Source organism: Neofelis nebulosa, chromosome 16, assembly GCF_028018385.1.
Source record: "Neofelis nebulosa isolate mNeoNeb1 chromosome 16, mNeoNeb1.pri, whole genome shotgun sequence".
Classification (NCBI taxonomy): domain Eukaryota; kingdom Metazoa; phylum Chordata; class Mammalia; order Carnivora; family Felidae; genus Neofelis; species Neofelis nebulosa.
This window is the reverse complement of record NC_080797.1, coordinates 29,986,681-30,012,933: the sequence shown is the minus strand read 5'-3', so window position 1 is coordinate 30,012,933 and position 26,253 is coordinate 29,986,681. Positions and strand designations below refer to the sequence as shown.

Here is a 26,253-nt window from a genome sequence, read left to right as displayed (position 1 = left end):
ACTCCCTCAGAAGCCAGGGAGCCATATTGAAAATTTTTTCTACTTGTTAATTGTTTTCTTGGTTATTTACAATTAAATTAGGCCTTTTCTGGGGGTAAATTATGATGTCTGTCTTTCCTAAATGCCTAACTTAATCTCTCATTGGTGTGGTCTGATTTCTTTCTTTCTTACAGCTGTTGGAAAGGTGTACCAAAATAGGTTGATGGATGGTGTAAAAACCCTTAAAGGTGAGTGACAGGTATAGCAAAAAAGCAGATGAATCTGAATCTGAAAAGCAGATGAGAAGCCTTTACCACTGTGTGTGTATGTGTGTGTAAAACTACATTCATATTTTTTCCAAAGATCTTTTCTGTATTTATTTTACGAAATGGCTTCCTGTACCATTCTTTTACCTTAAGATGGAAGCAAAATCCACATAAAAGTAGAACTCTTGAATAACTTCACGCTTAAGGAAATGGTAAACTAGAAAAATGTCTAATCAGCACAAGTAGGTAAAAGGAAGTTTATATGTATAGTCATGGATTCTAAGATCATGAAGAAATGTCTTCTTTGAAAATTCATGACTATGGACCTATGTTCATGTTGGTTCCAATTCATATTTGCACTCCCTGCATGGCCCAGGAACTCACAAAAATTTAACAAAAAGTGAGGCACCTGGGTGGCTCTGTCACTTGAGTGTGTGACTTTGGCTCAGGTCATGATCTCATGGTTTGTGGGTTTGAGCCCCATGTCACGCTCTGTGCTGAGAGTGCAGAGCCTGCTTTGGATTCTCTGTCGCAGTCTCTGTCTGCACCTCCCCCACTCACATGCATTTGCGTTCTCTCTCTCTCTCAAAAGAAATAAATATTAAAAGAAAATTTTTTTAAAGTTTGCACCAGCATTGTAGTAACTCTAGTATTCAAGAAATTCATCCTCACATCATGGTCAGAAGAATTTTCCCTATAAAACTTTTCTTAAAATGAACTTGAAACAGAAAATTACAAAAAATGAAAAAAATTTGCCAAAAGGGAATTAAAAGCAAAAATGAACTATTGGGACCTCATCAAGATAAAGTCTTCTGCACTACAAAGGAAACAATCAACAAAACTAAAAGGCAACCGTCGGAATGGGAGAAGATATTTGCAAACGACATATTGGATAAAGGGCTAGTATCGGAAATCTATAAAGAACTCGCAAACTCCACACCTGAAAAACAAATAACCCTGTGAAGAAATGGGCAGAAGACATGAATAGGCACTTTTCCAAAGAAGACATCCAGATGGCCAACAGACACATGAAATGATGCTCAACATCACTCATCATCAGGGAAATACAAATCAAAGCCACACTGAGATACCACCTCACGCTGAGTGATCAGACTGGCTAAAATGAACAAATCAGGTGATTATAGATGCTGGCCAGGATGTGAAGAAATGGGAACCCTCTTGCACTGTTGGTGGGAATGCAAACTGGTAGAGCCGCTCTGGAAAACAATGTGGAGGTTCCTCAAAATATTAAAAATAGATCTACCCTATGACCCAGCAATAGCACTGTTAGGAATTTACCCAAGGGATACAGGAGTGCTGATGCATTGGGGCACATGTACCCCAATGTTGATAGCAGTGCTTTCAACAATAGCCAAATTATGGAAAGAGCCTAACTGTCCATCAACTGATGAATGGATAAAGAAGATGTGGTTTATATATGCAATGGAATACTACTTGGCAATGAGAAAGAATGAAATCTGGCCTTTTGTAGCAACGTGGATGGAACTGGAGAGTGTTATGCTAAGTGAAATAAGTCAGGCAGAGAAAGACAGATACCATATGCTTTCACTCTTATGTGGATCCTGAGAAACTTAACAGAAGACCATGGGGGAGAGGAAGAGGAAAAAAAAAGTTAGAGAGGGAAGGAGGCAAACCAGAAGAGACTCTTAAAAACTGAGAACAAACTGAGGGTTGATGGGCGTTGGGGGAGAGGGGAAAGTGGGTGATGGACATTGAGGAGGGCACTTGTTGGGATGAGCACCGGGTGTTGTATGGAAACAAATTTGACTATAAAGTATATTTAAAAAAAATTTGCCAATATATACGATAAAGAATGGAACCCCCAAAGACTTCATATGATACAAATATTTTAGATAGACCATAAAATAAGTATGCTTTAAATGACTAAATTCACAAAAGGAAAATGGAAATACTCTTAAAAACTAGCACAGGAAAAAATGGATTTGAAAGGAGTCAAAATTTCTAGAAATGAAACGTCTAGCCTGAAAAATTTAAAAACATAATGGTTTTATTAGCAGATGTAAATGAAGAATTAATTGGATTACTGGAATAGAACTCTGAAAAAATTACCAAGATTCCAGCATAGAGACAAAAACGTTACAAACAGGAAGGAGGAGTAAGAGGCCTGAGGGTCAGAGTGAAAAATCTGCCAATTTATCCAACAGTATACAAAAGAGCTAACAGAGACAAAGAAAGAAAATGCTAATTTGAAGACCTAACAGTTGGTAATTTTTTGTGATTGTTCAAAGACATGGATCCTAAAACACAGGGCACGTAATGAGTCCTAAAATGTTGCTTAAGAGGTCTCTGGTTAATCATATCGTAAGGAAGTCACAGAACACCAAAACAGAACAAAACAAAAAACCCTACGGGCAACCACAGTGCATTCTGACTACCTACAAATGAACAATTAGACTTATAGTGGACTACAATGAGATGCCACCTTACACCCCATAGGATGGCGATTTTATAAAAAGGGACAGAAGCGCCTGCATGGCTCAGTCAGTCAGTTAAGCATCCAACTTCAGCTCAGGTCATGATCTCACAGTTCGTGAGTTTGAGACCCACATCAGGCTGTGCTTTGGATCCTCTATCCTTTCTCTGCCCGCCACCCCCCACACCCCGCTCATGCTTTCTCCACTCCCCCCCACTCAAAAATAAACATTTAAAAAAATAAAATTTTTTAAAAAGGAACAGAAAATAACAAGTGTTGGTGAGAATGTGGAGAAGTTGGAACACTTGTGCGCTGGTGGTGGAAGCGTGAAATGGTGCAGCCACTATGAAAACCAGTATGGCAGTTCCTCAAAAACTTAAAATTACTACATGATTCAGCAATTCCATTTCTGGGCATGTGTCTTAGTTCATTCAGGCTGCTATAATAAATTTCCAGGGACTGGATGGCTTATAAACAACAGAAGTTCATTTCTCACAGTTCTGGGGACTAGAGTCCAAGATCAGGACGGCAGCATGGGCCCTCCTTTGGGTTGTATTTGTACAGTGACTTCGCATTGTATCATTTCAAGGTGGGAGGGGCAAGGGATCTCTGCAGGTTATCCTTTATAAAGACACTAATCTCATTCATGAGGGCTCTGCCCTCATGACCTAATAACCTCCCAAAGGACCCACTCTTTTTTTTTTTTTAATTTTTTTTTTAACATTTTTTTTTAACATCTCTCTCTGATGTTAGAGAGACAGAGAGACAGAGAGAGACAGAGCATGAACGGGGGAGGGTCAGAGAGAGGGGGAGACACAGAATCGGAAGCAGGCTCCAGGCTCTGAGCTGTCAGCACAGAGCCCAACGTGGGGCTCGAACCCACAGACCGTGAGATCATGACCTGAGCCGAAGTCGGCCGCTTAACCGACTGAGCCACCCAGGCGCCCCTAGGACCCATCTCTTAATACCATCAATTTGAGAATTAGGTTTTCAATATATGAATGGCAGGGGATAGGGGGGCACACAGACATTCAGACTTTTGTAGTGTGTATCCAAATTTGTATATCCAGCACTATTCAAAGAGCCAAGAGATGGGCTCAGTCTGTGTGTTCATCAACCTTAAAATGGAAAGAAATTGTGACACAGGCTACAACATGGTGAACATTGAAGACATTTTGCTAAGTGAAATAAGCCAATCACAAAAAGACAGATACTGTATGATTCTATTAATGTAAGATAACCTGGAGCAGTCAGATTCATAGAGACAGAGGCTGGGTGTAGGGAGGAATGAGGAGTATTGTTTGAGGAGTACGGACTTTTAATTTGGGAAGGTAAAAGGTTCTGGGATGCATAGTGGGTGATGGTTCTAAAACAAGGTGAGTATATTCCATGCCACTGAACTCTATCCTGAAAAATGGTTAAAATGGTAAATGTATGTCATGCATATTCTACTGTATATATATTTCAGTCTCACAAAATGAGAGAAATTATTAGACATTTTTGGGAAAATTTATTCAGAGGAAAGAACCATGTAAACTGTTCAGCAAACAAAAATAATACTTTCCTACTGGCAGAAGCATATGAATTTTGTTTTCTGTATTTCTGTAAATCATCTTGAAGTTCTGCCACAGTCTTTAAAAGCTAATTATATGAATGGATTCCCACAATTACTCATTGGAGGAAATTCTAATTCCACCTTTATTACTGACACTCTTAGATACAACCGAATATACATTCGACCTTTTTCTTTAAGGTGAAACCAATATCTATAGCACACAGTAATTCAGAGCTATTGTCACATTCTAAGGTTATTCAATGTTGCTTACATTCTTCTCTTTCTTCCAAGGAGGGATTGTTGATGTTGCTAACCTAGACACTGCTTTGCAAAACATGGGAATGAATCTCACAGGAATGGAAAATAGCAATTTGATAAAGAACCTACCTGTTGATGGTGAGTAAGCATATAAATTTTTGCATCACTGAATATAACTTGAGTTGTGAGCTTCTATAAAATCATCTCTGAAGAAGTTTGTTTGCCAGTAAGAAGATATTTGTAAAAACTTAAAAATGAGCTCAGAAAGAAAATAAAGTAATATTCTTTCTTGTCATTTTATTAACATATTTCATCAATCTTTTTAATTCTGGATCCAAAGGAATGCTAAAAACATAGTTGTTTGATTAGGACTACAAAAAGCGAGGGAATAGATAAATAATTAGGGGTGAAAATAGCATGAAAAACGGTCTAGAGGAGATACAGAAAAAATAGGAAAATAAAAGAGAAAATGTGGGAGATTAAACATGAGAGGCACATTCCAAAGCTGTATGATAGCACTCATTCATTTTCTCAGAGCGGTCTGCAAACACTCAGGCTATAACATACGGAATTTTGCCTTTTTGTGAAGCTACATAATATCCCACCCCTCTTTCAAATTCCATGATCTAAATAAAGGCCACATTCTCAGGCAGCTCCCTTGAAGAACTAGAAACACTGAAATACAATTGAAGCTGAATTAGGGCTGAAATGCAGTGGTTCAATGAAAATATTATGCTAAGTGAAAGAAGCCAGTCACAAAAGAGCGCGTATTGTATGATTCCATTTATAGGAAATGTCCAGAATAAGCAGATCTGTATGTACTACATATTAATGTTTCCATTTGGATTTTTAGAAATCTTTTCCTCATATAATATACTGACACATAGTCTTAAATTTTAAAAATACAATGAAAATTCTGTGTCTTGGTAAGAAATCTGGCCCAAATGTTTTTAATAAAGCAATAATATCACTTACCTCATTAATATTCAAATAATCCCATACCTTGATAGGCATATATGAAGAGAAAAATCACATAATTTAGGATCTCCCCAGAATTCTAAGTTCCCCTGCCAAAATTATAAATTTCCATGATTTCCATCATTCTAATTTGCTGGCCAATCTTAAAAGCAAATCTACCCTCTGCTGCATTAGATGCACACAGATCCATCACTAAGAGAGTATGCCTTTTAGGAGATTAAGGACCTGTGTTCTATTTGTGGCCTCCCTGTGATTCTGTGTAGTTGTATGTGTTTCCTTTTACTCGCTCGCTACTTCCGAGCTGAAGGTGATCATTTTTTCATTATCTGGAATCATTAGATACCAAATTGTCACGCACTGATGTTCCTGTCTTTTGAAAGGAAAAAAGATTGATGCCAACGATCTGCTAAAGGTCCTGGGAGCCCTGGGGATCGAGCTCCCTGAAAAGGAACTAGTGAGGCTGAGACAGACGGTACCTATCGACGGTGAGCCATGTAAGTCTCAGAACAGACTTTCCGGGGACATTGGTTTTGGGGGGTCATTGTCAGCAGTTCTAAATTGTTGTCTCTTTGTTTCTCCTAAAAAGTACTGAAAATAATTTTTAAAACAAATTAAGTTTGCTCATGTACAGATTCAATCTGTCAACCCAGCTCTTTAACCATAACCATATTGCCATCAGAGTTGATGCAGGTTGTAATAACACTACCCGGTCATGCCCCTGAGAGGCCTGCATGATAGGAAGGAAACTGAGGGAAGTGAGACACAGGTTAAAAAAAAGGGGGGGAGGGGACATAAAGAAGTAGTGATTTTTTTTTTTTCCTGCACAGTATAGCCTTCCCAGCAGTCTTCTTGGTTGCTGAACACTGGGTACATTTTTGTCACAATTTTTTTCCTAAAATAATTTTTATTTGATGAGGAGATAGAACAGATTTCCTAGGGAAAGAGTAAAAAAGATTGCTCCTAGAATTACCCAGTTGCCCAAAAACTGTGTGTCCATGTTCTTTTCCTTTGGATATAAATTATGGTTTTTCTTTTTTAATAGCTGCTGGAAAGGTGTATAAGAACGGATTGTTGGATGGTGTGAAGTCTGTAAAAGGTATTTAAGAACCATGATTAGCAGAAAAGTCTGCTAAATGTCAACACAAATATCAACACAAACATCTTACCCCCAGGTTTTGAGTCATGTCTACATTCCTGTATTTAGATTTTTTTATTTCATTATGTTAAGTACTTTTGCATAATCACCCATGGTATAGTATTGCAAGGGATCCATTCACTCTTGGAGAATATTTCTAAATAGCACCCCCAAAGAATCATTTGAAATCTAATTTATACAACACATAATATACAGAATATCATAGGCAGTTTTTCTGAGCGTTTGCCCAACAACAATACAAAGGATTTTGGAGTGATCTTTAATAATTTTATGGCACAAATCAAGTTATTTTATTTTTTATTTTTTTAATTTATTTTTTTATTTTATTTATTTTTAAGGCAAAGAGAGAAAGAGCATGAGTGGGGATGGGGCAGAGAGAGAGAGGGAGACACAGAACTGGAAGCAGACTCGAGGCTCTGAGCTGTGAGCACAGAGCCCGACGCGGGGCTCGAACTCACAAACTGTGAGATCATGACCTGAGCCAAAGTCGGACGCCCAACCAACTGAGGCACCCAGGCGCCCCTCAAGTTATTTTCTATAAAACATTCTTTCCTAAAGACCAGTTAACAACAATAGCAGCAACAGCAAATGTGGAAAAGAAGCATGGTATTGTGGCCAAAATGCTTTTTTACTTCCTCTTCCTGTAGGTCCTTAGAAAAAGAGACCAGAAGGGGAAGTAGGAAGGGAAAGAGGAAAAGGGTAGAAGGTTTGGTGCTATTTAATGAGAGAAGCCTCTTGCAGGTGGCAGTTGGCTTCCTGACATCCCAGATACTTGGAATAATTCCAGTCAGCAACATTCCTTGGAGAATTTTGTGGTGAATGTGTTATTCATGACACTTCTCTTTGAGAGCATTGAGTCCATTTTTATAGTCTTTTCATCTTTAATACACTTTTTGTATATTGCAATAGCAGAACATTGATGATCTGAATCTTGAACTATCCCTCTCAGCTGATACCTTGGCTTTGTTTTGGGGACAGACCTGCACAGTATTCTCTCTGTATTCCCCATGGGGACAGTCCTATCATTGCTATTCTTTTGGCCCCTCTTTTAACAAATGAGTATTACTTAATACTACAAATAGTAACTTTAAACACATAATCACAGCCTGTCACCCAGTAATGCTTCAACCTCAGAATATTTTTTAAGTAGGCTAAATGCCCAATGTGGGGCCTGGACTCACGACGCCAAGATCAAGAGTCACACATTCTACTGACTAAGCCAGCCAGGCACCCCAACCTCAGAACATTTTATCTAAGTTGTTCTTGACATCATTTTAGGTGATTTACTGAGTCAACCTTATATGCCTGTTCACTAATACAAATAAATTGTACCTTTTTCTTTGTTTTTTTTTATCATACTAAAATGCATGTGAGAAAAAAAATTATATATAATCTTTGGAAATCATGTAATATTTTTTTTCATGATTACTTCCTGTTTGTTTCTTAAGGAGGAATGGTTAAAGCCAATAACCTAGACAATGTTCTGGAAAATCTGGGAATTGAACTCACAGAAAAGGAACGTGAAGCTCTGGCAGAAAATCTGCCACTTAGTGGTAAGCATTGTAGATAATAATGAGCCTTAGGAGTTTACATTTATGAGCTTGTGTAAGAGAATGTATATTAACTAGTGATATTTGGTATACCAAAAGAAATTAGAAGCATTTGCAAAGACAGGGATGAACAGTCTTCATTTAAGAACAGATCACGTATTATTTAGGGTAAACTACATTTTTATTTAAAAAACAAACCTAAAATTATGTCCCGGTTAAATGCAGCAGAAGTTAAATTCTTTCCCTGTGAAAGTCCAAGGCGAGAGTATCTTTGGGTAATGGACAGTGGCTCTTCTCCATTCAGCGATACAGGGATCCAGGTTCCTTGCCTCTTGGATTCCTTTTTAAGGCCTTGTCATCGTTTCTATCTAATAATGGCATGGAAAGGAGAGCATGAAGGAGAGAGAGTGCACACATTATTTCCGTAGCCATTCCTTTGTGGAGAACTGGTCACATGGCTGCACCTAAATAAATGTGAGGCAGAGGTGGGGCGGTAGAGATGTAGTATCTGTCTGGGCATCCACTTCCATTCATGATTCTACGCTCTGAGAGGAAATCAGAGTATTGGTAGGTAGTTAGCTGCTTTTTGTGTTTTGTTTTGTATTCATTGACAGTTGCCTCAAATATACATGCACCATGTGATTTGAAGCCCAGGAGGCCTTCCCTAAAAAGTCTCCGTGAGACTAGAACTGAAGAAGATAAAATAAAACTAAATCAAATCAAAATAAATCAAAAAGAAACACTGTTTCCTAGTCATCTTCATTGAGGTTAACAGTATATATTTCCAGGTAACAAGCCCAACACCAGATTGCAGCAGATAGTTTTGCTTTGTCCCCAGCTGAGGACTGTTAATGCCTAAAGGAGCCTGTAACCAACCACAACTTAGACAAGCCTTAAGTTCCGCAATGGGGAAACTGGCTCATTAACAGAAAAAAGGTGTAGTCTTAGGCTTCTTTGCTTCTCTTGCACATGCTTGGCTTCTCTGTCACCTGCCCATTCTAGCTTCACGTTCTTCAAGTCAAATCACTTACCTTCTCATTATGTTTTAAAACATCACTCAGAAATGTTAGAAAGACCTAAGGAACAGGGGTTATGGTTTATGCAGTCAGCTATCCTCTTGAGGCTTTTGGTTTAGAGATTTGTGAAATTGCAGGCCTTCCTTTATTTTGCTTTGGGGAATGGTGGTGTGCAACCAGTGAGGTTAGTTGGACAGAGCCGTGATCTCAAGAGTGCCATGCTTGGGGTTTAGTGCTCTGATTTGGCCATCAAGAGAGTCTTCATAATTTGCTTTTAAATTTTTTAATGTTTATTTATTTTGGAGACTGAGGGAGACAGAGCGTGAGCAGGGGCGGGGCAGAGAGAGAGGGAGACCCAGAATCCGAAGCAGGCTCCAGGCTCCGAGCTGTCAGCACAGAGCCCGATGCGGGGCTCGAACCCACGGATCGTGAGATCGTGACCTGAGCCGAAGTCGGCCGCCCAACCGACTGAGCTGCCCAAGTGCCACAAGAGAGTCTTCACAATTTTATCTTTGAATTTGTGTTTCCTAATTGAAGTCTGATGGGAAACTAGAGCATGGCTGGGGCTTGGCACCCTGGCTCAGGCATGTTACTGCCCCTGCCATTTAGTCCCCAGGATGTATTCTGAATCAACCACTCCACAGCCTCTGGTATGGCCAACCTCCCTTTCACCACCATGCCTGGCAACATCTGCATCCCCTGACCCCAGCAGGGACCTGGGCATGGTTGCAGGGAGGGCTGGCATTGGCAACCTGTACCTGAAGGCATCTTGTGACAAGGCATGGCAGCAGCAGTCCCCACTCTGGGCTGGCAGGGTTAAGCCTGTTCCTCATCCCCTTCCAGGTATCTAGTGTGTCCCCATGTCAAGGCTGCATTACTCTTGGGAGTCGCCTGTCCATAGTGAGTTGAAGCAACCAGTGCATAGGAAAGTGAGACACATGACTCAATTTTCAGATGTGTGGTTCTGGCGGCAGGAGGAAGGAAGGAAGTCTGCTGCTAGTGAGCCTCGTGCATGCTGAGTAATGGGACCACCCAGGGTGCCTGTGAGGTTCTGCACTCAACCCTAGAAGATGCCATGCCTGTGACAGTGCAACATTTACCAGCTGACTTATAAACAAAAAGTAAAACAAAAACACCACCATGACAGTTTGGGAACAAGACTGTGGAAGAAAAAAAAAAAAGCAAAGCTTTTTTTCCTGATTTTTGAACAAGGGGTCCCACGTTTTCATTTTGTACTTGGCCCAGTAAATAAAGTAGCTTGTCTTAGGGGGTTGATCAATCCTTCCTGATATTGGAACAATGCCATAATGCTATAACTCTCTAGCTTTAGCTAATGATTTCTTTTTTCCCAAACACAGAAAGGTAGAAACATTTACCCAAACTTTATGCATGTGCTGGTAACAAAAGATTGAGAACACATAACCAGCCATTCCAAGTTAATAGTTGAAATAACTAAAGAAAAGTATTAGTAAAAGATAGAACATGAAAAATGTTTTCAACATCAACCATGGGAAGAAGCTTGCGTTTGCATCAGAAGGGCTATCAGAGACCAAACAACATACTTAGCCTACTGTAACATTCCTGCAAGCATAAGACAGAGAAAGCTTTCTTGGGTTAACCCTCTATCTACCATAGAATGAATTCTTTGCAATCCATTGCATAGAAGTTTTTGGCTGGTGAGATTAAATTGTGGGGAGAATCTCTATTTCTTAATTTAGCTCCTTTATCTTTTTATAATATTGCCAAATTATGATATTTCTTACAGCTAATGGGAAGATGGAGCTCAAAAAATTGATGGAAGCAGTGGAAACTATTACAGATTAATTAGAAGTTTCTATAAATCTAATGTCTTTATTCTTTAGCTAATTTATATTTTTATATAGAACCATCATTTTTACATTCCCTTTTTTATTCTATTCTACCCATTTTTCTTCTATATTGATGAATATCTGCATACAGTTGCCCAGAATTACACATTAGAACATTTGCATTTTAGCACTAATTTTTCAGTGTGAATTTATAGTAGCAAATTTCTTAGTTTCTGGAATATTTACCAAGAATAGTCACTATTTTTGATTTTGAAAGCCTAAATTTGAATTAGCATAGCTAATGATACAGCAAACTTTCACAGAGATAAAATTCTGTTATCATTAAGAGATTAGGGGAGAGATAATATCCTTACAAAATAAATGGATCTTATGCCTACAGTGTCCTAATTTGTATTATATAAACTGCATCAGTATGTCTATTACTTTACTAAGTGTAAGAGAGAAATTCTATTTCTACCCCCAATTAATGACAGTGGCGAACAGTTAACATATTGTGTGTGTTTGCTCATTCAGCTATTGTAGCTGAAGCTGTAAAGGGTCAACAGGTTTGGGGGGGGCTGTGGTTAGGCCCTTCTCTCTACTAATCTGTGACCATTTTGTTATGTTGAAGGGGGAGAGGTTTATGTCAGTGATGTAGGAGATGTTCTGGAAAACATGGGAGTAGCTGTCACAGATAAGGAATGTGTAGAGCTCGTAAAAAATCTGCCATTTAATGGTAAGCATTTAAAATATTAATATGGTCTTGAAGGAAGCACGCATTTCTTATTTTGTTTATGGGAACTTCTATATACTTTCTGATAGCATAGAAAAAAATGCTTTCAAAAACTACTTAGTATGAATGATTTCACTCATGTAATTATGTATCTTCACATACTGATAGATAGATAATATGTAGGTATATTCTAGGTTGTTAACATGAATCATCTAGGGACTTGTGGCTGCACCATAGACTCAGAAGGAAGAAATAGAAAAAGGCACTTAAACAAAAACAAAGACCGAAAAAGTACAGCCATTGTGATATGGTTCAATTTATACACTTATGTACGCAAATAATTTTTTTTAAAAAGTGAATGGTACGTTTTCACCTTAAAAGGATGCTATCTAATGGTAGAACATCAGTAACTGTAAGCTGAGTGTATATGGGGATTCATTGTTTCTATTCTACTTTTCTATATATTTAAAATTCTTTACAATAAAAACATTTCAAGAGAAGATTTTTAAGAAGGAATTCCATTAATTTTTAGTTGGAAATCAGTTGCTGCTTTATTCACAACCTGCCATCAGGGCTAAGAAGTACCTTTTGTAGTTGTGGTTCTATAGATGGGGAATTGTAAAAGTTATATGGGTACTAACTAGGTGAGAGAACAGAAAAGGACATTAGAGAGCTGAAAAGGAATTTAAAAAAAAGCACTAAGATTACAAGATTAACATGCTTAAGTGTCAATAATTGAATAGAGTGGATACATTGGTGGCTATTTCATTTTTAAAAATTTGAAAGTAAATTGGAAATTTTCTAGAGAAAATTACAAATCCTCCTTACATTAAATAATGACTTGCTGCCTTGGTGAATCTCCACATCACTTACTTGTGTATGACCTGATTTATGTTTCCACGTAGCTAAAGGAAAAGTCTACAAGAATAGGTTACTGGATGGTTTGAAGTCTCTTAATGGTAAGTGAGAAGCATAATACAAAGCCAGTTGATTCTAAGAGACACATTATACTATGTCCTAGATATCCAATTGTGAACTTCACTAACCTCCTTAAATACTGATATCATTCCTAGCTTCTGATATGGACCTGTGAGCAAATCATCTCCATATAGAAATTTAAATAATATTTTACATAAGAGAAAATAAAGTCTGTGTTAGAACAGTAAAATTAAAGGGAAAATATTTGGGGAATTTGTTTAGGCGTTGAGACAATCAATAAAATAAACAAAAATGAGCCCACTTATTAGTGAGAAGATAAAATAATGTTTTTCATTACTATGAATTATTAAATAGTAATGCAGGCCCTTTTAAAGCTTATGCTTTGTAAACCTGTCCCCATGATCCCACTAAAGAAAGAGGTTCTTTTTAAAGAGCTATTATCTATTATTATCTATTATTGACCCTCTTTGTACTATAGACACTTGATGTTCCTGCTGAAAATAACATTAGTATATGTCAACAATTTGATGTATTTGCTAAAACAAGTCAACTGTCATGCTATATATGAGCCTATTTAAGTTATTTAAATCCAAAAACTATACAGCATGCTAATTGACTATAATAAAATGCATTCTGGACAATTAGCTCAAGATTTCAGTTGTTTTTTTTTTTTTTCCTGCAGACGGAAATTTCTAAGAACTAAAATCCCCCAAACAAAAATTTTAGAAAAAGATCCCTTGCCTGCAAAAGAAAAATATTTCTGACAGGGGACACCCTTTATATTTCCACCTACACTACAGCCATGTGGGCCCATAGGTTATTTAAATATATAAACTGTATTTTTCTTTCCTTTGGCTATTTCTTGACCATTTTGCTTTTCTAAGGAGGGATTGTTAATGCCAACAAACTTGATTCAGTTTTGAAAACCATGGGATGGAAACTCACAGAAGATGAAATTAAGGATCTCAAATGCAACCTGCCCACTGATGGTGAGCATTGAAAATATCTTTAAGTTCTTTGGGAAAAAGCTTACCATGATGATTAGATTCCCAGCTCATTGTTCTTTATGGGTCTTGGTTATGGGATTGAAGAAGCTCTACCTTTTTCCATTATTCTTCTCACATCTGAAGAAGGCATTGAAGAATAACCCCTTCTTGGGGGCTGGGGCAACTTTCTTAGTGTACTTCCTATTTGTAGAGGGCAGGAACCCCACTTTAAGTCATGAACAGAGTACCTTTTAGTTTAAGTTTTATACTAAAATAGGGTTGACTTTTTATCTGATTACGACTTGCTTAATGTGCCAATAGTTACATCTACAATTCTTTTTGAGATGTGCTTCTCATTAGATTTAATTGTAGACCCCTTGAGTTTTATCAGACTACCCTGGGGAGAAGCACAACCTAAGATGCTTGTTCCTGAATTATTTTTTCAAATTTGGAGGATTTACTAGGCACCATGTTAATCAAATCAGAGGTTTCAACAAAAGGAATGATGATCACACTCTTCATATTGTCTTTGCCAGAAGCCTTAGTTTTGAATGCCCTTGGTCAGGCTAGTATCCAAAATCTATAAAGAGCTCATCAAACTCCACACCCGAAAAACAAATAACCCAGTGAAGAAATGGGCAGAAAACATGAATAGACACTTCTCTAAAGAAGACATCCGGATGGCCAACAGGCACATGAAAAGATGTTCAACGTCGCTCCTCATCAGGGAAATACAAATCAAAACCACACTCAGATACCACCTCACGCCAGTCAGAGTGGCCAAAATGAAGAAATCAGGAGACTATAGATGCTGGAGAGGATGTGGAGAGACGGGAACCCTCTTGCACTGTTGGTGGGAATGCAAATTGGTGCAGCCGCTCTGGAAAGCAGTGTGGAGGTTCCTCAGAAAATTAAAAATAGACCTACCCTATGACCCAGCAATAGCACTGCTAGGAATTTATCCAAGGGATACAGGAGTACTGATGCATAGGGGCACTTGTACCCCAATGTTTATAGCAGCACTCTCAACAATAGCCAAATTATGGAAAGAGCCTAAATGTCCATCCACTGATGAATGGATAAAGAAATTGTGGTTTATATACACAATGGAATACTACGTGGCAATGAGAAAGAATGAAATATGGCCTTTTGTAGCAACGTGGATGGAACTGGAGAGTGTGATGCTAAGTGAAATAAGCCATACAGAGAAAGACAGATACCATATGGTTTCACTCTTATGTGGATCCTGAGAAACGTAACAGAAACCCATGGGGGAGGGGAAGGGAAAAAAAAAAAAAAAGAAGTTAGAGTGGGAGAGAGCCAAAGCATAAGAGACTGTTAAAAACTGAGAACAAACTGAGGGTTGATGGGGGGTGGGAGGGAGGGCAGGGTGGGTGATGGGTATTGAGGAGGGCACCTTTTGGGATGAGCACTGGGTGTTGTATGGAAACCAATTTGACAGTAAATTTCATATATAAATAAATAAATAAATAAATAAATAAATAAATAAATAAATAAATAAATAAATAATTAAAAAAAAAATGAATGCCCTTGGTCACTAAAAGAAATTCCAGGTGTTATCTTCTATTTGTAGAAGATGAGAACTAGTTCATTTTTGTGCCATGTCGCACCCAGAATCTCTGGATTCTCTCTGTTCTCCTTTATCCTTGCTTGCTAGCCAGCCAGTTGTTTTCTGGGTTCATTTCTTTTTGTAGTAACTTGTCCGTTGCTGCCAATATCAACCAGATACTCTAGTAACACTGTATTTCCTAGCTTCTTCTTCTTTTTTTTAAAGTTTATTTATTTATTTTTGAGAGAAAGAGAGAGAGGGAGTGGAGGAGGGATGCAGAGAGGGGGAGAGAAAGAGAGAATCCCAAGCAGGCTTCAGCATGGAGCCCGATGTGGGGCTCGAACCCACAAACTGTGCGATCATGACCTGAGCCAAAACCAAGAATTGGAGGCTTACATGACTGAGTTACTCAGGCGCCCCACCCAGCTTCTTCTTTTAAAGTACAAGCATATTCAGTACATTATGTGCCTTCTAAGTTGTTGAAATTGATAAACTCACCAACACCATTGCAAGGCATGGGTTCATTCCAGCCTCCACTAACAATTTCTTCACCAAACACTTCCAGGACCAGAGCCAATGCCACATAGTTTTGGTGTTTTTGCTACTACTTTTGTTATTGCTAAGACAGCAACACACTTGTGGTTCCAGTTCCTTTTTTTTAAGTTTCTTTATTTTGAGAGAGACAGAGATGGCCTAAGCAGGGGAGGGGCAGAGTAAGAGGGAGAGAGAGAGAGAGACAGAGAAACCCAAGGAGGCTCCTCAGTGTCAGTGCAGAGCCCAACACTGTGCTCGAACTCATGAACTGTGAGATCATGACCTGAGCTGAAACCAAGAGTCAGAAGCTCAACCGACTGAGCCACCCAGGCGCCCTGTGGTTCCAGTTCCTATTATCAGCTAGCTATGCCGCAGTAGCAACAAACAACCCCCAAATCTCAGTGGCAACAGAGTTTTTTTGCATGACACTCAATATTAGATACTGCCCATAGGTTGGCTCTCCATCTATTCTCTACTATAGGGCATAGGATGCAAGAACAGTCCCTGTCTGGACAGTGTCACTTTTGTAACAGGAAAAAGAGAGATGATGGAGCCATGTGATAGTTCTTAAAGTTTCTACTCAGAAGAGACTCAAATATTTCATTTGACAAAGCAAATTGCATGATATCATTGGGAACAGAAGTATAATCCTCCCATAAGACAGACTTGATACAGAGGGGAAGAGAATATTTGAACAAACAAGATATATTCTCTTAAAACAATTGTATCTGAAAATGCAAGGAAAAGCAATTTATACCCATTTTGATGCATTTTAAAATTGATTCCATAATTACAGAACATCTAGTCAATTTAATATATGGAGCCATCAAAAGAACCAGTCAGCTCTATTCTTATATACAAACATATGCATAGAATATCTCTAAAAAAGGATACACAAAAAATGTCAATGTTTGTTCCTTAGAAGGAAGAGAATTCTGACAATGGAGATGTTTATAAAGGAGATATATTTTTCACTGTATTCTTTTTGGTAACATTTGAGTTATGTAATTTATGCTTATGCTGCCTAGTAAGAATAAATTGATTTAGAAACATATTATGCGAAAAGCATGATTCACAAAAGGAAAAAATTGATAAATTGTACTTCATTAAAATTAAAAGCTTTCACTCTGGAAAGCTGTGTGGAGATGGTGGAAGACAACCTACGGTCTGGGAGAAAATATTTGCAAATGATACATCTGACAAAGAAGCAGCATCTATGGCATTTAAAGAACACGCAAAACTCAGCAATATAGGGGCATCTGGTGGTTCAGTCAGTTGAGCGTCTGACTTTGGCTGAGCCTCGTCTTGGGCTCTAAGCTGACCGCTCAGAGCCCGGAGCCTGCTTCAGATTCTGTGTCTTCCTCTCTCTCTGCCCCTCCCCCTCTCGTGCTCTGTCTTTCTCTCTCTCTCTCTCTCAAAAATAAACATTAAAAGGTTTTTTTTTTGATTTGAGAAAACCTCAGCAATATAAAATACAAACAGACCAATAAGAAGATGGGGAAAATATATGAAACTATATGAATGAAAATACATTGCACCAAAGAGGATATACAGGTATCGGATAAACACATGAAGAGATGCTTGACGTCATTAGGTATTAAGGAAGTGCAATTTGAAACTGCAGTGAGATATCACTGCATACCTATCAGAATAGCTAAAATAAAAAATAATGACAACACCAAATGTTGATGAGGATGCTAGAGAAACCGGACCACTCATACTTGGTAGTGGGGATGTAGTGATACAATCACTATAGAAAAAGTATCAGTTTCTTACAAAACTAAGCATAGAGCTACCGTAGCAATTACACATTTGAAACTTATGTTCGCACAAAATCTGTACATGAACGTAAGAGCCAAAAACTGGAATCAGCCCAAGTCTCCTTCAACAGGTAAATGACTAAACAAACTTGTGGTACATACATATTATGGAATACTATTATCATCAGTAAAAGTACACTATCTGATTCATGCAACATCTTGGACAAATTTCCAGATAATTATCCAGAGCTAAAAAAAGCCAACCTCAGAGCTTACATACTGTAAGATCTTTACATATCATTTTTGAAATGACAAAATTTTAGAAATGGAGGACAGATTAGAGCTTGCCTGGATTTAGAGATAGGGGATTGGTGGAGGCAGAAGGAGGTGGATGTGGTTATAATAGGGTCCTTGTGGGACTGGAACTGTTCAGTATCTTGACTGTGGCAGTGCATACATGAACCTACACAGGTAATAAAATTGTCTGGAATTTAATAATACAGAGACATACACATGAGTACAAGTAACACTAAGGAAATCTAAATAACATCGGTGGATTGTCTCAATGCCAGTATTCTGTTTTTGGTATTATTCTATGGCTTTGTAAGTCTTATCATTAAGGGAAGCTGGGCAAAAATGTACAAGGCATCTCTCTCTATTTTTTTCTACTAACTTCATATGCATCTACAATTACCCAAATAAAATTTTCAAAAAAAATATTAAATTGGAAATAAAATCTGTTAGTCTATCAGTGTGATAACTGCCCCCCCCCCAATTGCTAATATAAAGGATTTGTCTTCAAAGTGCTTAATAATTTATCTTGTAATCCAAATGGAGGAAATAAATCTTTCTATGTCTGTTAAAACATCAGGGAATATTGAATGAGAACACATTACCTGAGAAAATCACTGCTGAAACCCAAGTTTAAACATTTTTGAATAGCATGTACCAAACATAAACCCGTTGTCATGGCCTGATAGAAATAAGAAAGTTCTTCAAAGTCTTAGAGCTAAAAAGTAGACCCTGGACAGTAAATGGCTTTTGAATCTTATCCCTTGACTATTGTAGGTTTGATTTTTTATAGAAGAATTAAGTCATAGTTGTATTGTTGACGTTATATTTTTCATATTTAACTTCTTTACACTCATTCTCAAGAAGAGGGTAAAAGCAGAGAATATTATTAGTATGGAAGTGTTGCTGGAATATTTTCCTCTCCTATTATTTGTGTGTTTCACTTGTCTCTTTTTATTATTTGCATTTCTTCTTACAGTATATGGGAGAGCTACAATGAAAAAGTTGTGTAGTGGATTAAACGCTTTTACAGGTCAGTGGGAAGTTATATAAAACCAAGATCTGCAGACTTTATGTAGTAGTATAGTTTTAAATAATATTTTTTACCATTCTATTGCTGGTTTGTAAATTGTAGCTTTCAACCTTTTCTAATGAAACATTTGCTCCTAATGTCCCCCAGTTTACCTTTATATATAGTAATTAAAAGCCTATAACTTACTAATAACTTCTGAACTTTCTGGAGTTTTTATACTAATAATACTCACTTCAACATTATTAATAGATTCCCAAATCAGAGTATATCAAGCAACAGCAAAATAAAGCTTTTTTTTTTCCATTCTTGGAACTGGAAAGAATTATGTTGAGTGAAATAAGTCAGAGGAGGACAGATATCATATGTTTTCACTCATATGTGGATCTTGAGAAATTGAACAGAAGATGATGGGGGGAGGGAAGGGAAGAAAATAGTTACAAACAGAGAGAGGGGGAGGCAAACCACTAGAGCCTCTTAAATACAGAGAGCAAACTAAGGGTGGATGGAGGGGTGGGGGAGAGGGGAAAATGGGTGATGGGCATTGAGGAGGGCACTTGTTGGGATGAGCACTGGGTGTTGTATGTAAGCCAATTTGACAATAGATTATATTCATTTAAAAAACCTTATTTATTGTCAGTATCAAGAGCAAATAACATATTTCAGAAAAAAAATTTAAATATATAGTATTCTCTGGTAAGATGTATAAATGAATTGATGTTGATATTTCATTAATCAGACAGTTATTTAGGTAAAATCTATTCTCTTCTACTTTGACTTCTTGTCAGATTAAGAAATCATACTTTTCAGTATTTTTAAGCAAATTTGATATATGACCCTTCTCAATTCTGTATGGATGTATATATCTTATTATATCTTTGAACTTCCTCAAGTTAGGAAGAAACATGCTTAACAGTATTAAATTATTACTTGAAATAATTATTCTATAAAATTCTTGAATGATCACGTTTCATATTTTCAAAGGAAAAAACATTAATGTGCAACATCTATCAGATTTTGTGAGGAACATGGGTATTGAGCTAACAGATAAAGAACAAAAGAGGCTGCTAAAGAAGCTTCCAGTTGATGGTGAGCCATAAAGATACTTTAGTAGCTTTCTAGAATTAGCTTTATGGTACCATGGGAGAAGTTTTAAAAGTTCTCTTTTAGGGGCGCCTGGGTGGCTCAGTCGGTTGAGCGTCCAACTCTCGATTTTGGCTCAGGTCATGATCTCACAGTTCGTGAGACTGAGCCCTGCTCCAGGCTCTGTGCTGGCAGCATGGAGCCTGCTTGAGATTCTTTCTCTCTTTCTCCCTAGCTCTCTCCGCCCATCTCCCACTCACTCTCTCTCTCTCTCTCAATATATAAACTTAATTTTTTTTATTTCTCTTTTAGCATTTAAAAATATATATATATATTTAAAGTAATTAGAAAAGGCAGATTTTAAGTTATATCTATCAATCTATATATCTCTATCTCTCTATATAACCCAGGCCACCAGGGGCAAAATAAATGCTGTCATGTCATGCCCTCTAGCCAATGACAAAACTATAAGAAAAAAAATGAAGGAATGTGATTAGGGGAGAGAATTTTAGAAGAATTGGACAAGAGAAATCAAAGGATAAAGAAACCAGCATAGGGAGACTGTCAAGTGTTCTGTCAGGGGTTTAGAATGGCATAATTGTCACTATTGTATCCTGTCTCATTTTTTTGTTGTTATTAGAGGATGAATAAGAACATATTTACTCAGTAAATGAAAACTCTCCCTGAAATTCTGAAGTATATGTATTATGTTTCTGAGCATCTATATAATGCTTTGACTGACATAGAGTGTGATTTGCATTGTAGCTTCTGGGAAGATCTATCAAAATAGATTGTTGGATGGTCTGAAGTCTTTCAAAGGTGAGTTAATGAGCAGTTTGAGATTTAACATTTTAATTTATATCATTAGAGCTTTACCCAAGCCATCCTTTTATGAACTGATTTTTAAATGTAGTTTCTTTATTTTAAAAGAGGTATTGTGTGATGAGTTTTTTTAAATCTTTGTAGGTCCCACATTTTCTTGTATTTTTCATAACTTAATCTTGAAAGTGTAAATTGAATTCTAGGTAGATAAAACAAAACATGAAGAGAATGATAGGTAGTCTGGAAATTAGTTAAGCAAAGAAAATAAAAATAGTTTCTATTGTTAGAAATATTGGACATTGTTTCCTGATAGAATCCAAATCATAAATTAATGTTCATTATAATTCCCCTAAAAAGAATGTGTTTTTAGTGTGAGATTCAGTTAAGACAAAAAAAAAATGTAGGCAAAGGTACCGACTTGTGCCTAGGATTTGTTTTGGTTTTGCTTTCCCTCCTAGTGCTTAGTCCAAAAGAAGAGAAGAACATAAAGAGAATGAAGAAATGACTTAAAAGCTCTGCCACTTGGTACCTATTGAGAGGAGTCACCTGTCAAAAGAAGAGTGCCTCTTCGCATTCCTAGGCCCTCCAGAAGAGTGGGAGCAGGATTATTTTTTAATTTAATGTGGAAGTTGTCCACCATGCTGCCCATTTGATAGCATCTTGCTATGTGTCTTTATCAACTAAATCGTCACCTTAAAAATGACACAATGATAGCCAGATACTTGTCGGCCTCCCTGTAGTTCTCTTTCCCTATCTATCTAGTTTTTCTAGTCTCTAGGCCTCCTGTTTTACAATTTTAATAATAAACTTTCCTTTCCATGCACTCTGAGCCTCAGCTCCTGCTTCAGCTTCAGAACATTTTTAACTAAATTTTTAACATTTTAACTAAAGCCCTCTGTAAACTACCATGCTAGGTAGTTTACAAGATAATTATCTATTCTTTTTAACTAATACAAATAGTTTTCTATCTTAAAATATTCACCAAAAACTCGGTGTTCATAAACTGTTTCACAGTATGGATAAACCAGGCATAAAGTAATTGTCAAGTTCCAGTGGAAAGCAGTACAAGTTTTTTGGCAACTGAGAGTTTTTTTTCAAAATCCTTCTCTACTGCAAATTCAATTAGTTGTCTTTAGCTTAAGTTGCAAAATCCCTTCATAAATTATTTCTTGTCCATAGTTTCATCAAGGTAAAGCTTAAGGCTCTTTAACACAATGTTAAAATAGAGTTTGGTACTCATGTTTCAAAGCAATATTAATAGTACTGAAAATGATTCTATTTTTCCTTATTCCTAGTTTTTTCATATTAATAGTAAAAACATTTTCAATATAATAGTAACAGAGCACTGATAGATTTCTAGTATTTAATGTTCTTTCATATTTTAATATTTTTTGTCATTCTTTATGTCTCTTTCCTAAGGAGGGAAGGTTGAAAGAAGTAAGGTCAATACTGTTCTAGAAAACATGGGAATCGTGCTCACAGGAGAGGAGCTTCAAAGTCTAACAGATAACCTACCAGTTAGTGGTAAGCACTGTGGTTATTACTCTGCGTTTCTGCAGAGCTTTGCCTGTGAATGTGCATATGAGAATTTTTGAAATTAGGATTATTTGATGCTGAAAGGAAATGTATCTTAGAGTAGAACCCATTCTAAAGTAAAAAGAAATCCTGCCTCATTTTTAAAATGTAAAGTTATCAACATGTTTTCATATAGAAACCAGAGAAGCCAGAATGTTTATCTGAGGAATAGTCAGAATGTAGAATAAAACTTCTACGGATTAAATTTAAAAGTGATCATACGCTTGCTAACACTTCATTTCTTAGTTCTTCCAATCTGAACCATTTGCTTTTTTGCTTTATGTGTTCTCCCTGAGTGATTTTATGAACCCCTACTTTTAACCATCTGTTTGAACCATCAGTTATATTCTTTCCAGTCTTCTCCCCAGTCTTCAAACTATTTTATTCTAAATCTTCTGAGACATTTCTATTTAGTCCACCCCAAATAGCTGTTCAAGGATAAAATTCGTAATCTAATATATTCCATATCTTTTTAAACTGATCATCCTTTTTTCTCCTTCACTGACCCTGCCAGAAATCTCTATCCACTTAATTACTTGCTGCTGCCTATTTAAACTCCTAAATATTTTAAAAATCCATTCCTACTCTTTAGCCCTGTATCACTACCCTTATTTCTATTTCTTTTTATCTCTTCTTAGACTGCTAGATAACTCTCTCTCTGCCTATAATTTTGTTACTTTTTTAAAAAATTTTTTTTCAACGTTTTTTATTTATTTTTGGGACAGAGAGAGACAAAGCATGAACAGGGGAGGGTCAGAGAGAGAGGGAGACACAGAATCGGAAACAGGCTCCAGGCTCCCAGCCATCAGCCCAGAGCCTGACGCGGGGCTCGAACTCACGGACCGCGAGATCGTGACCTGGCTGAAGTCGGACGCTTAACCGACTGTGCCACCCAGGCGCCCCTAGTTTTGTTACTTTTAAATCCACTCTACACACAGTGGGCAGAATGATCCATTTCTATGTAAACCTGATCATAAAACTAGTTGGGTTTTTTTTCTCCCCATCTTATCTTCCCCTCTTCTACTTTTCTGTACCTTCTTTCAAAACGTTGAAATAACTCAAGGCTCTGATGGGTTCTCTAAGTGATCTTACCTACTTTTTGAGCTCTGAATTCTATCTGTATGGTAATGAATCACTGATAGATATTCCTAACCTAAAACACTCCTTGGATCTCTATTTGGCTTATTTACTACCTATTTGCAATCTCCACTTGGATAGCTCAAATAACTTGTAACTTAACTTGTCTTAGTCTGAGCTCTTGATTTTTCTACTAAAACTCATTCCTTCCCAGTATCATTACAAGGCATGACCACTGGAGTTTGTCTTGTGATGTCTTTGTCTAGCTTTCATATTAAGGTAGCACTAGCCTCATAGAATGAATTGGTGTTTTTTCCCACTTCTGGTTTCTGAAATAATTTATGTAGGACTGATATTATTTATTTAATTATTTGTAATAATTTACCAAAGAAGCCATCTGGACATAGTCCCTTCTCTCTGAGAAAATTTCCAATGCTTAATTTTCTTGTGTGTTACAACACTATTCAGATTTTCTGTTTCTTTTTTATTCCATTTTGGCAGCTTGTGTCCATTTTGGAATCTATTTCATGTAAGTTGTTTAATTTCTGGCATAAAGTTGTTCACAGTGTTCCCTCTTTAGCCTTTAAATTACTGTTAAGTTCAATAGGTTAATCCTTTCTTTCATTACTAATTTTAGTCATCTGTGTCCTCTCTCTTTTTTTCTTGGCTAGTCAATTTTGATGATGTTTTCGAAGACTAAATGTTTGGTTGCATTGAGTTTCTCTGTCATTGTTCTCATATCCACTCTAATCTTCATTATTTTCTTCCTTCTGCTTGTCTTTGGTTTGGCTTGCTCTTACTTTCCTAGATGAAGATAAAGACTTAATTATGGATTTGAGATCTCTCTTCTTCTCTAACATAGTTATTTAAGGCTATAAATTTTACTTTAAGCGCCACCTTCACTGTGTCTCATGTATTTAATTTTTATTCAGATAAAAATACATTCTAATTTCTCTTGTAATTTCTTCTTTGACTCATGGATTACTTTGAAATGTGTTGTTTGATTTCAAAATATTTGAATTTCTCGGATTTCCTTTGGTTGTTCATTTCTAATTTAACTCTGTTGTGATCAGCGAGCATACTTTGCATGATTTCAGTCCTTTGATTTTTGTTAACACTTGTTTCACGATTTAGCATACAAGATAATCAGACGCTCTTTGGAGTCTCCAAAAACTTCTAACAGTGTAAAGGGATTCTGTGACCAAAATATTTGTTTTAGAGCTTTTTTTTTTTTTTGATAATTCTAACACTTGAGTCATCCAAGGATTGGCATGTGTTGATTGCCTTTTCACTTGATAATTGATCTCATTTTCCTAACTTTTTGTATGTTAAATAATTCTGAATTGTATCCTCAACTTTGTCAACTATTTTGTTGTGTAGACTCTGGGTCCTTTTAAAATTCATTGAACAATGCTGGTGGGTTTTGTTTTAGCAGGTAATCAACTCTGAGATTCAGAACACAAATTCCATCTCCCATTTCTCTGGATGGTTCCAGTCTCAGTTCATTCTACAAAGCTTTGTTTTACTGCTGTGGGTCTGTCTGCATGTGCCACTTGGGTTAGTCTGAGACTTGGGCCCTGGTTTAAATCTTAATTCAGTTCTCAAAGCCATTGCAAGAATGCTTTCTTTGTATCTGTCTCATGCATGCACAACTCAAAAGTGAGCCCAAGACTTTTACAGATTCATACACAGAATTAGGGGATCCATTTCTCCATTGTTCTCTCCTCTCTGGAATTACCCCATATTTTCCAACCTGAAGGGGCCTCTTTTCCAGGTTTCCCTGGTCAAAGAGATGGAGTTTTTATCAGTCTGAGCTTCCTGCTCTGCCTTGCAGTTCTGTGATTGGGGCCCCACCCTCAGGACAAAGCCATTAGGGAAAAGAGAAAACCAAAACAGAAGGCTCACTCCCCTTGCCAGTCACTTCTGCAAGTTTTGGTTCTCTTCTACAGTCTAGTGTTGTTGCTTTTTGTGTTTTCTTTAGACTTTTAGTCTAATCATCAGGAAAAATAGATTGTAGAGAGCTGATACGGCCATGGCAGAATCAGAATCAGCCTCATATTTCATTATTTAAAAAATATATATTCTTTAAAATTAAAAAAAATTAAAATATATATATATATATGTAAATAATACTTTCACATTTTAGCATGTGAATCAGAATGCATCTTATAATTGTTACCAATCACATAGTGGAGTTATTACATTCTTGTCATTGAGTCTGCATTTGTGAATTTGGTTTTAGCCTGTCACTGTGGCACATTACCACTTTAAGTTGTGTATTGTTGGTACCCCATGTGTTGAGTTTAATTGCTGTTTAAAAACTTCTCCAAAAAAATTGCGCTGTCATTAAGAATTGAAGGGAAAGTTGTGTATACAGGAAAAGCATGGAAACAGTGGCAAAGTATAAATTTATGATTAGTGAAGAAAACATCTCACCATTGGAGGAAAGACCACAATTCTGTTTTTCAAAATTTTATTGCAAAGCTACAACAAAATGCTTTTTGGACCTAAGAAAGAAAGAAACCCACAAGTAGAAAATCTATACTACCTGTTGTTAATGATGCATACACAAAAGAATTGCCTGTGATACACCATACAGTGTAAGTGAAGGCAAAAGAAACTGCCAAATCCCTCACAAAGGTAAAATAAAGTTCAAAGCAATGAGGATGGACATCAGACATCAACTTGTCAAAATTTCTTGTTAACTTTAATTGCACCAAAAAGAATGAAATGGGAATAAATTTAACCAAAGAGGGAAAAAAATCTGTGCTCTGAAAACTATAACACATTGGTGAAAGAATTTGAAGATGACACAACAAACAAATAGAAAGA

At 37.0% G+C, this 26,253-nt stretch overlaps 2 protein-coding genes across 7 annotated transcripts in view; both read left to right on the top strand.

The window, feature by feature from the left end:
* LOC131497439 (uncharacterized) overlaps positions 1-11,112 on the top strand; it is a 40,784-nt gene extending 29,672 nt beyond the window's left edge. For all 3 annotated transcript variants that reach the window (XM_058703697.1, XM_058703696.1, XM_058703695.1), the window contains 5 exons: positions 174-227; positions 5,872-5,976; positions 6,534-6,587; positions 8,096-8,200; positions 10,979-11,112. In XM_058703697.1, the coding sequence (XP_058559680.1) occupies positions 174-227; positions 5,872-5,976; positions 6,534-6,587; positions 8,096-8,200; positions 10,979-11,037 (377 nt within the window). In that variant the 3' untranslated portion in view covers positions 11,038-11,112. The remainder of the gene's footprint in view (positions 1-173; positions 228-5,871; positions 5,977-6,533; positions 6,588-8,095; positions 8,201-10,978) is intronic.
* Positions 11,113-11,560: 448 nt separating this feature from the next.
* Positions 11,561-26,253, top strand: part of LOC131497438 (uncharacterized) — a 41,150-nt gene continuing 26,457 nt past the window's right edge. For 2 of the 4 annotated variants that reach the window (XM_058703691.1, XM_058703690.1), the window contains exons 1-7: positions 11,561-11,757; positions 12,660-12,713; positions 13,578-13,682; positions 18,814-18,867; positions 19,849-19,953; positions 20,713-20,766; positions 22,189-22,293. In XM_058703691.1, coding sequence (XP_058559674.1) covers positions 11,697-11,757; positions 12,660-12,713; positions 13,578-13,682; positions 18,814-18,867; positions 19,849-19,953; positions 20,713-20,766; positions 22,189-22,293 — 538 coding nt within the window. In that variant the 5' untranslated portion in view covers positions 11,561-11,696. The remainder of the gene's footprint in view (positions 11,758-12,659; positions 12,714-13,577; positions 13,683-18,813; positions 18,868-19,848; positions 19,954-20,712; positions 20,767-22,188; positions 22,294-26,253) is intronic. The other 2 variants (XM_058703692.1, XM_058703693.1) reach the window with 2 other exon arrangements.